The sequence below is a fragment of the Vanessa atalanta genome, chromosome W (assembly GCF_905147765.1).
Source record: "Vanessa atalanta chromosome W, ilVanAtal1.2, whole genome shotgun sequence".
NCBI lineage: Eukaryota > Metazoa > Arthropoda > Insecta > Lepidoptera > Nymphalidae > Vanessa > Vanessa atalanta.
In genome coordinates this window covers 301,343-314,810 of record NC_061901.1, presented here as the reverse complement: position 1 = coordinate 314,810, position 13,468 = coordinate 301,343, and the positions used below count along the sequence as shown (strand labels likewise).

General features: G+C 38.8%; 1 protein-coding gene across 1 annotated transcript; it reads left to right on the top strand.

The window, feature by feature from the left end:
- Positions 1-4,572: 4,572 nt before the first annotated feature.
- LOC125075468 lies at positions 4,573-5,451 on the top strand. The gene has a single exon (XM_047687184.1). It carries the CDS (start codon positions 4,573-4,575, stop codon positions 5,449-5,451), a length of 879 nt encoding a protein of 292 aa, XP_047543140.1.
- Positions 5,452-13,468: the final 8,017 nt, after the last annotated feature.

Sequence of the window (13,468 nt, the reverse complement as noted above, 5' to 3'; positions counted from 1 at the left end):
TTTTATGATTATTTTATTTAATTTACTATCTTAATCTCGTAATTCAAATGGATGTGTTGTTATTAGTTTAATTAGTTTAATAGTAATAAATATTCAATGTTTTTTAGATAATTTAATTATTAATGTTACATAATTTCAATTTATCTTAATTATATGTTTTCTATAAATTATTAATTTTTGATTATAATATAAATTAGTACCAGACTGCATTATATATAATTGATATGAGCATGCCGTGTACACATGCTTAGGAATGTAATTTAGCTCAAAATTGTGTAATTTTGTAATTTTAATGTATGTTCTGATTGCATTCTGTTTGTGTACCTATGAATAAATAAATAAATAAATAAATGATGTAAATGGAAAGAGATCTCCCGGGTCTCCAGTTACTGTGGGGGTCCCTCAAGGATCAATTCTTGGACCATTTCTCTTCCTTGTTTATATAAATGACCTGCCACATCTCCTAGGTGATAAGCTCGAGATAGTATTGTTTGCTGATGATACTTCTTTAATTTTTAAAATAAAAAGACGTCTTTCAATATATGACGATGTGAACAATACTCTCTCTGAAATAGTAAATTGGTTTAGTGTTAATAATTTAATGTTAAATAGTAAAAAGACTAAATGTATTAAATTCACTACTCCCAATGTAAGATGTGTCAAAACGAGTGTACGTTTAAACGGGGAAGCATTAGATGTTTTAGAATCAACAGAGTTCCTTGGTATGACAATAGACTCTAAGCTCCAATGGGGCCCCCATATAAATAAATTGGCGAATAGACTTAGCTCTGCAGCCTATGCGGTAAAAAAAATTAGACTTTTGACTGATGTGGATACGGCACGCCTTGTGTACTTCAGTTATTTCCATAGTATAATGTCGTATGGCATCCTACTCTGGGGTAATGCAGCTGACATTAATACTATTTTTGTACTGCAGAAGAGGGCTATTCGTGCAATTTATAACCTGGTCCCAAAAGATTCGTTAAGAGGTAAATTTAAAGAAATTAAAATAATGACTGTCGCTTCTCAATTTGTTTTTGATAATGTTATGTATGTACGCAAAAACATAAATGATTTTCCCAGAAATTGTGACGTACATTCTATTAACACTAGGAACAAGAATAAACTTGTTACTCCAAGTACCCGATTACACAGGGTTAGTAACTCTTTTCTGGGGCAATGTATACGTTTTTACAACAGGATCCCAGAAAACGTTCAAAATTATTCAATTATAAAATTCAAAAGAGTCGTTAAAGAGCGTTTGTGTGCTAAAGGATATTACAACACTAATGACTTTTTAGTTGACTGCACACCTTGGGAATGAAATGATCGCCTCCAGGCTGTTTCAAACAACTAATATATACTTATCATTGTACCTACATGGAAAATGGTTAAAAAAAAATGAAAAAAAATATATCCCGCTGAGTTTCTTTCGCCGGTTCTTCTCAGGTCCGAGGTGCTAAATTCCGAACCGGTGGTAGATTTTTGACAATCAATAAGCAAGTGCAAACACTTCTATATTGAATAAAGATTTTTGACTTTGACTTTTGACTTTGAATGCTTCTCATTTCTTCCTTCACCGATAGTAACTCGCCACAAAACTGCTTCTTAAAGTCATCCATATGCTTTAATAAAATTTCTTCCATAATTTCTCGAATTTCCTCTCGTGTTACAGGATAATCTTGTTTATTTGGCGGGGATGACAACGCAGGTCTTTTTGTTACGCAGGGTAACATTTTGGGCTGTACGAATAGGTGTGTTGTCATTTTTGGAAACTTTTGGTGTTGATTCTCGACAACGGGGGCACAACCAATCCTTTGGAGCTTTTGTGGATGTAGGTTTGTTCTTTCCCGCAAAAAGGCACAGATGGTGATACGCTTTTTTGCATTTCGAGCATTGAGTATAATTAACATCATCGTTGCCAGCACTGCAGCAACCCCACTCCAAATTTACCGAGGTCATTCTCAGACAATTCTTAGTTTTATCGTTCTAAATAAAAGATAATAATGAGAATGCACCGTAAAAAATGCTCCCTATAATCTGATATAAATTAATATTAGCATAAAAGCACAGTAATAAATAGTCCGGTCGCCGCTTTGCATACGCGTAAGCTTGGTGTCGCGGGAAGAAGGTCTTAAGTGATGCGGGTTTCGAACACACTTACGCGTTTCGATCAAACGTTTGCAATATCCAGTAATGTGGGTACTTTCCTTTTATGAGTGGAGATATTGAGAGGGTGGGCATTGGATTCTGTCGCCCGGAGGGCTCAGATCGCTTGATTGTGTCTCCTGGAATAGCTTTACTCAATAAAGGGAGCACTTCCAAAGTTAGCATCAAGCGGACCACCATCGACGCGCTAACAATGCAAATGCCAGGTGCTTTGACCTGTCGACTGATGCGACTACGAAACAAAGTGGTCGCACTCTTCGTACGGGAAGGGGAAGTCCCCACTGCAAAGCCGGCCGCCATCGAGTCCCAATTAAGCGGATCTGAGCGATTGCAGCTAAAAATAGTGGCGCAGAGAACGGCCCAGGCCCCGAACCTAGACAGACAGCCGAGCCCTGGACCCGCAGTGACGGCGGTGACGTGTTTAATCCGCGATCTGGTATCTCCGAAGAACAAGACGCCGCACTCACCCAAATCAGACCCCGGCCCGTCGGTTTCATCGAACCGACAGGCGCAGTCAATAAGGGAATTCCTGGTGGTCAACGATCCAGGAAAGCCCAAAACAACATTTAATAAGGATCGACAAGGGTCAAGTTAAGGTCACCAAAGCTGAGACCAGCGACAAACACTCGAGACCGTGCAGTGAATGCTTTCTTAGAGTTCCGGGCTATTGTGACGGCCACCCGTGAGGTCTTACTTAACCATCTGCAAAAAGAACATGCAAACGTACCGACGCGGTAACAAAAAGCTGCTGGAGGTGGAGCTTGAAGAAGCCGAGGCGGCCATATACAACAACGACACATCCCAAGTTATCAAAGAGAAAATGTCGGGGCGGTACATGGCTGCTTACAACGCTGCAGAAGGATTCCTGGGCCTGGTTGAAGATGAGCGGCGAAAAGACGTTTTTCTTTTTTTTATGATATATATAGGGGGCAAACGAGCAGGAGGCTCACCTGATGGAAAGTGATTACCACCGCCCAAGGACATCTGCAACACCAGGGGGGTTACAGGTGCGTTGCCGGCCTTTAAGAAATAAGTACGCTCTTTTCTTGAAGGTTCCCAAGTCGTATCGGTTCGGAAAAACCGCCGGCGAAAGCTGGTTCCACAGAGTGGTTGTACGAGGTAGAAAATGCCTTAAAAATCGCGCTGTTGTGGATTTACGGACATCTAAGTGGTGCGGGTGAAATTAAGAATTTTGTCGAGATGTCCGAAGGTGAAATTCAGCTGCCGGGTGTGGTATCTATCTAGATATACATATGTTTAGTACCATCATAATATAAAACCCACACCAGTAACGTTAATAAAGTAGTCTTATATCAACATTCGGGCGTTTCATTTCCCTCGTCCTTATATGGCGACCCTGCCAGCGCAGTATGCGCATCGGTAACGCGAGATGCTTTAATTTAAATTACCGGCCCGTGTAAATTAAAACTCGCCAAAGTTCAAAGTTAATAATGGTCACTGTAGTTTAAAATATGTGTAATTCGAAAGTAGAAAAGGAGGACATTTTTATAAACCAAAATTCTGTAGCTGCTGAAAATAATGCATATATAAAAGAATTGAAATTCAATGCGTCCACCACAAACATTCTTTTACTTATAATATTACTGTTGATGAGTCTGTTTATCATCTACGTTGTATGGAGAGTATACCGAAAAATGCATCATCGCTGGGTCCAGCAGGGTATACATCAATATGTACTTCGTGGATCGTTCAGACGTCAACGGGCTACCCTGCACGGTTCTCCAGCTGTTGCTGAACAAGAAACATAAATTGAAGTGATTTTGGATTGGAGCCGCGTCTAAAAATTGTTAATATTCAAGAAAGAAAAATTTGTGATTTGTCCAAACAGTGCGCGAGTAACGTGACTCCAGAATGCAGAACATGCCTATATAAGGGATGCAACGCAGAGACGGACTTTGATAGTTTTATATAATTATAATAATACATATTATGTAGCAATATATTTGTAATAACTAGATAATTAGTATTAAAGTATTCATATTATTTTTGTATAACTTCAAAATACGTAATTAGTAATAATGAATTTTAGTAATGTGTATAATTTTTATATTTTGATATGGCAGATGATTTAAAAATATTGTGCCAAGAGTTAAAATTGATAAAGAATACTTAAGGGAAATTGGTCCTGAGCGTAGAAAGGGTAACATTTGTATTGTTAAGTTAAGCGAAGCAAATAGTTTGTATAGCCAATATTTAACATTAAATTCTTATTTGCAAAAAGAAGTAAATTGTGGTAATATTAGTGCTAGCGATAGTGAATTGATTGTCGATTATTCACAGCAATTTTTTTCATTGTATAAAGATATTGTTAGATACTCTTCAACGTCATCCGATTCGAAAGAATTTATTAGTAATTCAGGTCAGACTATAGAAACTATAAACATGGAAAAATTTGATTTAAAAGTTGCTCTGAGTTTGTTACCGGTTATGAATGACGACTTATCTGTAACTAAACAATTAATAGATTCCGTTGAATATTATGAAACCACCCTTACTGCCGATTCTAAGCCCCAATTAATAAATTTTGTGTTAAAAAATCGTTTATCGCAATCAGCAAAACTTAAATTACATCCAAGCTATTCTAGTATTTCAGACTTAATTCATGATATGAAAAAAGAGCTTTTGCCGAAAAAATCTGCTACGGCCATCCAAACACGATTGCTGAATTTTAAGCAGAATGAGTTGACCATCGAAGAATACGGTAAGCAAATCACTGAAATGTTTGTTGACTTAACTATTTCACAGGCAGATAACGACCCAGAGACTTATAAGGTGCTTAAGCCCTTAAATGAAAAGCAAGCAATCAAACGATTTGCTGATGGACTGCGAAATCGTAGAACCGGGACTATTATTACAGCGCGTAACTTTACATCTTTAAAAGACGCTATTCAATCTGCATTAGATGAGGAGTTGCCATCCACTTCTAATTCCAATTTAATGACTATAAATAAAAAAGTTTCCTGTTTTCGAAATTCCAGGGGACGTTATAATTACCGAGGTAATCAATATCGAGGGTACCGTGCCCACCCACAGCACGGCGGTGGTATGAGCAGAGGCCAACAACCAACGTGGCGTGGCACTCAGCGAGGTAGATCATGGCGTGGTAATTCCCGCCCGTACCAGAATAGAGATATGAAAAATAAAAACAATAGCTTAAACGTTGGGCAAAATCAAAGTTATGTAAACATCATCGATCGAAATAATTCACAGTCCCAACCCACCCCATCTGTTGATAATAATAATCAGTTTTTTCGTGAGTAAAGGTCATATATTTTCATGTAATAATCATTCGCGTTTAGTTCAATTTACTTTTAACAATTGTTTTGCTTCACATTGTTTAATTGACACCGGCGCATCAATTTCCGCGCTAGAATCGAAACTTGTTTATACTTATAACATTCCATTACATAAAGAGAAATGTGAGCTTAGCGGAATTGGAGGTAGTGTTAAAGCAATTGGATGTGTCTTTCTTAATTTGGAAGTGCCCCAAGGATCTTTTAAACATAAATTCGTTGTATTTGATACTCTACCTACTAAAGTTCCTGCTATAATTGGCGATGACTTTTGCAAAAAGTATGCGGCGATAATTGATTATGAAAACAATTATTTTTCATTGATTAATTCAAATAATGATCGAATTTATTTACCTACTTTTAGTAATATTAATAATGAGGTTTTGTATATTCCGTCGCGATCGGAATCTATACATTTTATAAATCTGATATGAAAGATGATTGTGTGGTATGTTCGAAAGAGTTATCGGAAGGTGTTTACTTAGCCAGTATGTTAGTAAGTCCAATTAGAGGGAAAATACCGATTCGAATAATAAATACAACCGACAGAGATTTTTGTTTGAGTGACGTAAGCCCTAACATTTATAGTGCGAGTGAATATAATATATGTATGTTTGGAAAATCGAATAAGAATTCGGAACGCGTAAAAAAAATATTTTCTATTTTGAAATTACACGAATATCTAAAGGGGGAAGAACAGGTATCAATCGAAAACATATGTGCGAAATACTGTGATATCTTTTATTTACCCGGAGATAACTTGACTGTGACTGATATCTATAAACATACAATTACATCAAAACCCAATGTAGATCCAGTCTATGTAAAACCATACAGATTACCCAATTCTCAAAAAGTAGAAATAAAAAGGCAATTAGATAAGATGTTAACTCAAGGAATTATTGAACCTTGTAAGAGTGAATGGTCAAGTCCCATTCTACTAGTACCTAATAAAATCGGAAAGTAACGATAAAAAATGGAGATTAGTAATCGATTATCGTAAATTAAATAATTCCATAGTTGATGATAAGTTTCCTTTGCCGAATATTACAGAAATACTCGACTCTCTTTCAGGTTGTATATATTATACACATTTAGACTTAAATCAAGGTTTCTATAATGTAGAATTAGATCCAAATAGCCGTAGGTATACAGCATTCTGTTCTGGTCAATACCAGATGTCCAGAATGCCAATGGGTCTTAAAACCAGTCCCAGCTCTTTCTCTAGAATGATGAATATGGCTATGGCAGGCTTAACATTTGAAAAATGTTTTATTTACCTTGATGACATCATAATTTTTGGTAGAAATTTAGCAGATCACAATAAAAATTTAACGGAAGTATTTGAACGATTAAAACAAGTTAATTTAAAGCTAAACCCCGATAAGTGTACATTTAAAAAAAAAGGAATTACTGTATTTGGGTCATGCTGGAGATGGTGTTTACCGGATCCTGATAAAATCAAAGTCTTACAAAATTACCCTATTCCTACTAATAAAGACGAGGTAAAACGCTTTGTAGCATTCGCGAACTTTTATCGTAAATTTATTCGAAATTTTGCAGAGAAAGCTTTTTATTTGAATAAATTATGCCGTAAAAATGTACAATTTCATTGGAGTGACGAGTGTCAACATTCATTTAATTCATTAAAGCAAGATATGATGTCACCTCCGTCACTGCAATACCCAGATTTTTCTGAAAGTAACCAATTTGTAGTTCAAACGGATGCATCAGGTTACGCTATAGGAGCCGTACTGTCCAATAAAAATGGTAAACCTATAGCATATGCTAGCCGAACTTTACATAGAGCGGAGAAAAACTACCCAACAATCGAAAAAGAATTATTAGCGATTGTATGGGCTGTTAAACACTTCCGGCCTTATTTATACGGACGTTCTTTCAAAATTTATACGGACCACAAACCTCTTATTTATCTTTTTAACATGAAAGATCCTTCGAGTAGGTTATTGAAATTTAGACTTGCGCTCGAAGAATACGATTATATAGTAGAGTATGTAAGAGGAAGTGAAAATTCCGCCGCAGATGCTTTATCTAGGATACGTATTACATCGAAAGACTTAAAAGATATGAGTGAGTGAAGTTTGAATGTGTTGACTAGAGCTCAGAAGAAAAGGATGGAAGAGGAGCATAGTATGTCAGGGATGAACAATGATTCTTTGTGTGATAGTGTGAATACTGACGAATGGCTTGATCATCCAAGAGTCGTAGAGGTACACAACAAACCGAAGATATCGATAGAATTAAGATTTATCAACAAAAGTAATTTACAAAAATTACCAAAAGGACAATGAAATCGCATGCGAATCTAGAACTTTTATATACGTTTTAAAGAAAATGTCAATTTATATAAATCCAGCTATTCGATCACAATTATCGCGAGGCGAATTTGTGAGGGAGCTGTCTAATTTTTGTAAAAAAATAAATATTAACGAAGTATACTTCATGAAATGTAAAGAAAAAAATAAATTTATAGAGCAAGTAATAAATGAAATTAATAGTATTGAAAATTGGCCCGATCCAAGAATTATTGTGTTAAATGAAATTGAAAGTATTGACAACAAAGACGACCAAAGAGTAATATTAAATGATTTTCATCTCCTCCCCACTAGTGGCCACGCGGGTATTAAGAGGATGTTGAATAACATTAAAAAATATTACTTTTGGCCAGGTATCGAACGAAATATAACAGCATTTGTGAGACGCTGTGACAAATGCCATAAACAAAAGTATTCTATACCCGTTATGGGAGCCTATGACTGTAACTTCTACAGCTCAAACTCCCTTCGAAAAAATTTTCTTAGATATTGTAGGACCTTTAGATAGAGATACTAATAATTATTCATATATATTAACACTCCAATGTGAGTTATCTAAATACGTAGAAGCATATCCGTTAGTTTCTAAGAGTTCAGTTAAAGTTGCACAGGCATTCGTAAATAACTTCATTCTGCGACATGGAATACCCAAGGAAATAGCCACAGATCGAGGTACCGAGTTTATGTCCACAGTAATGAAAGAGGTATGTAGTTTATTAAAAATTAAAAAATTAAATTCCACAGCATACCATCATGAGAGCATCGGTGCTTTAGAAAATTCCCATAAGAGTTTAGGAGCATTTTTACGCATACAGACTGACAACCACTCCGAGTCTTGGAGTTCCTGGCTACCCTTTTGGTATTTCTCGTATAATACTTCCGTTCACCGTGAAACAAAATATACCCCATTCGAGTTAGTTTATGGCAAAAAATGTACTTTACCTAGTAACTTAACAAAAACCGTAGAACCCCTCTATAATTACGATGATTATCCATTAGAATTAAAATATCGCCTACAAACCTCACAAAAAGAAGCAAGAGAAAATCTTATAAATAGTAAAATTGTTCGAAAATCAAAATATGATACTAAAATGAGCCCTATAACTTTTAAAATCAATGATTTGATATTAGTTAAAGAAGAAACAGACAACAAACTCAGCGCAATTTATTCCGGTCCATATTTAGTTATTAAAGATTGTTCACCAAATGTTGAAATATTGAAAGATGGAAAAAATTATGTGATTCACAAAAATCGAACGAAATTGTATTACCCTTAAAATATACGTAAAAAATTATAATATGATATGTATACACATTGTAGTTAATTTTTTTTTGTAATTATAATAATAGTCTTATTTTATGATTTCTTTAATGTTGTACCTATGTCAATAATAGGATGATTTAAATACTGTTTTAACATAAAAAAAAGAAATATATGCATTTCTTTTTTTTTTCTTTGAGGGGGAAGGTGTGGTATCTATCTAGATATACACATGTTTAGTGCCATCATAATATAAAACCCACACCAGTAACGTTAATAAAGTAGTCTTATATCAACATTCGGGCGTTTCATTTCCCTCGTCCTTATACGGGATTAATCCAAACAATACCTCGGAACACTCCCCGCGGAAAATTCGGTAGAAGATGCAGAGTGATCCAACATCTCTACGCAAAGCCAAAGGATCGAGCAGATCAGAAAGGGCTTGATCGTCGATAATTCGAGCTGCTCTACGTTGGATACGGTCAAATGGAAGGAGCTGGTACTGGGGAGCACCCGCCCAGAGGTGAGAGCAGTACTCCATGTGCGGCCGCATTTGCGCCTTGTATAGTCTTAGGCGATGGGCCGACGTGAAATACTGTCTTGCCTTGCTGAGCACACCAAGCTTTTTTGATGCCAATTTGGCTTTGCCTTCCAGTTGACCGCGGAACTGAACGAGGCTCGAAACATCAACGCCAAGTATTCCGATACTAGCTGTGGCGGCTAACGGAATGTTCTCGAATCGTGGAGATACGACGAATGGTGTTTTTTTAGCGGTTAACGCGCAAACTTGCGTCTTTTTGGGGTTGAAATGGACTAGGTTTAGCCGACCCCAGTTCGAGACTTCGTTTAACGAAGACTCGATTTCAGACACAAGTTTGTTCTGGTTTTCTTCGACCGTTTCCCGAGAAATATTAGCACGGCCGGTGTATGAGGTGTCTACGGTGCTGTCGTCTGCATAGCAGTGAATGTTACTGATTTGCAACAAGTCATTGATATTGAAATAAAACTAGTTTTTTAACGGATTTAATCGCGTATATTAATTATTTTATTTTAACATCCCGACGTTTCGAGCACTTTGCAGCGTTCGTGGTCACGGGCAGACACTGCAAAGTGCTTGAAATGTCGGGATGTTAAAATAAAATAATTAATATACGCGATTAAATCCGTTAAAAAACTAGTTTTATTTCAATGTGTAATAATCGCGAAAATCTAAGACAACATTAAGTCATTGATATTCAGAAGAAACAGAGTGGGTGATAGAACGTAGCCTTGTGGAACACCAGCATTGATGAACTTTAAGTCAGAGCATGTACCATCGACAACGACCTTGATGCTCCGATCTGCCAAAAAACTGGTAATCCAATTGCATAATTTCCCGGGAAGCCCATAAGAAGGAAGCTTCGAAAGAAGCGCTTTGTGCCACACGCGATCGAAGGCCTTCGCTATGTCCAGACTGGCTGCTAATGAGTAAGGTAAACTAGAAGATCACCGGCTGAGCGACCCCGACGGAAACCGTACTGGCGGTCGCTAATCAGCTGGTACTCCTCTAGGTACCGCAGGAGCTGGCGGACTTACAATGGACTCCATTACCTTGGAGAGCAAGGGGGTGATGGCTATAGGCCTATAATTGGACGGGTCTGAGCGGTTACCCTTTTTGGGAATCGGATGCACTAAAGCAGTTTTCCAGGAGATCGGGACGACGCTTAATGCGTAAGATTGCCGGAAAAGACGCGTTAAGACCGGTGCCAACTCAGGAGCACATGTCCGTAGCACGATTGGAGGGATGCCATTGGGTCCACTCGACTTATGAATGTCCAAGGAAAAAAGTGCCTTACGAACTGCACTTTGCCGAAATTTAACCTCCGGCATCGTGGTATCACATCGCGGGATTGTTGGTGGTGAATTTCCTTGGTCATCCAGAGTCGAATTCGACGCGAAGAGAGAGCCTAAAAGATCAGCTTTCTCCTTCGCGGTATGGGCCAATGACTCACCGTCCTTGTGCACAGATGGAAAGGAAAGCTGACAGAAATTCCCAAGAACAGCCTTAGCGAGAGACCAGAACGCACGTGTTCCTGAAGGGAGACGCACCAGTCTCTCGCCAATTCTGCCAATGTACTCCGTCTTCGCCTTAGCAATCACATTTTTGAAGGACCTAGAGGCAGAGTTATATTCCTTTCTGAATGCGCTGGTCTTTACATCACGAGACGCTGATGCGTTAGCCCAGTCATGGTAACGTTCCCATTATCGGCGTTAGGCCGTTTTGCAGAAACGACCAAACCAGGGCTGGGACTTGCCACCGATGGGCACCGCAGTATACGGAATGAACAGTTCCATACCCTGAAGCACCACATCAGCAACAGAGTCGGCAATAACGCTCGGATCATCCAGCGAGAAACAAACCTGCCCCCATGGGTAGGAGGCAAAGAAGGATCGCATCCCATCCCAATCCGCTGACTTGTAGTGCCACACACGGCGGCAGCCCATGTAACGAGGTCGTGAGTACCGCATAACCGGAACTGTACTCCGAACGAGACAGTGGTCCGACCAGCCCAGGGGGGGATCGACGATAACCTGATAGGTTTCCGGATGAGAAGTCAGCAGAAGGTCCAACAGGGAAGGTGTATGATCCTCCACGTCCGGTATTCGCGTTGGCGAGGTGACCAGTTGTGTCAAATCATATGCTAAAGCGAAGTCGAAAACAGATCTACCCGCATGATCAGTAGTACGTGATCCAAGCCATTCGGCATGGTGGGCATTAAAATCACCAAGAACCACAATCTCTGCGGATGGGATCTGCTGCAGTACGGAATCTGTAGCCATTTGGACGTGCTCAACCAGTCGGTCGGTTTCGGCATTACCGCTATGGGACCTATAAAGGCAAGCGTAGATTCGCGGATGGTCGTCACAATCCACACGCAGGCAGATAATTGATAGGTCCTTCAAGGCTGCCGAGGCGTCGAGAATAGATATCATCTCTGACGTAAACGCACACCCCAGCTCGTGGTACAAAGGAATGTTCCAATTTATACCCGGGGTAGGAAAGAAAAGTCGTATCGGCAGGAGAAGATATCTGAGTCTCGGTAAGAAAGAGCAAGGCCGGCTTCGCCGTCTCAAGGTGAAAGTGGACGGCGTTCAAGTTCGAGTTGAGTCCCCTTATGTTGCAGAAGTCCACAGTGAGGGTGGTAGGGGTTGCCTATTGGACGTGTTCCCTAGATTCTTCACACCAACAGGAGTAGTACCTAGTGGTAGTAGTGGCCAGATATACGAGAGTAATTCTAGACGACAGGATACTCGCGATGGCAAAGTCCATCTCAGAAGGTCCGGGCGTCGACGCACCTCTCGTGGGTTGGGAATTGTCACAGATGTCGTGGATAAACGGGGTACCAGGATGCGAAGTGGTAGTCACTATTGTGTATTGCTAATTTTGAGGTGAAGAATGAAACACAGCGTCTCGTGAAAACATTTAATCCGAACTGACGGTACATTGACATCTATCATAAAATAAACATATCCTACAATCCTCCCTTCTATCTTTTAAATAATTAACAAATTAACAAATAACTCATAACTTAAATCTACATCTTAATATATAAGTAACTACTTACAAACAATCAGTATAAAAATGTATTTATTTTAATCTGCATTTACGAACAGGGCGTTGCTTGGGTGGTTCAACTGGCTGCCTAGATCGGGAGGATGCTATAGGCTGACTATCTGTGTATTTAATATCGGCCTGAACCACTTTAGGCTCAGGCAATTCGGTGTCCTGTTCCGAACAACCCGGTAAAACATTTCCTTCTATCTTGGATTCGCCTACAGTATCGCTAAGTATTTCTGGTAAATCAAATTTCATCCCACTAGAATATATACTTTCCCGTTGCTTATCTATAGGAAAAGCCCATGAACTACTTGACCTCCGTTTTAATTGATCGACATGCCTATGTATTTCGTTACCTCTCTGATCTTTTATTTTAAGGTTATTACGACCTAACCGATCTAACACTGTTCCCGGTAACCACCTATCTCCCTTTAAGTAATTCCTATACCAAACTTCTTCCCCCTCAACCAAATTCCTATTTACACCCCTCGCAACTTCTTCTTGTCTTTGCTGTATCTCACACACTTTAGTTTCCTTATCAGGCCTCAACACATCAAGTCGAGTCCGCAGACGCCTTTTTATCATTAACATAGCCGGACTTTCACCAGATACCGAATGCTCCGTATTTCTGTAGTATAATAAAAACCTATTTAGTGCCCTATCAATACTGCAGTTTTCCGTTACTGCCTTTTTAATAACTCTTTTCAAAGTCTTAACTGCGTTCTCCGCCGCTTCGTTTGACGATGGATGATACGGAGCTGTAAATACATGCAAAAATTCCCAAAATCGC

What these genes read in the sequence shown, in the direction of transcription:
- LOC125075468 (XM_047687184.1), top strand. Translation starts at nt 4,573, where the DNA reads ATGGAAAAATTTGATTTAAAAGTTGCTCTGAGTTTGTTACCGGTTATG.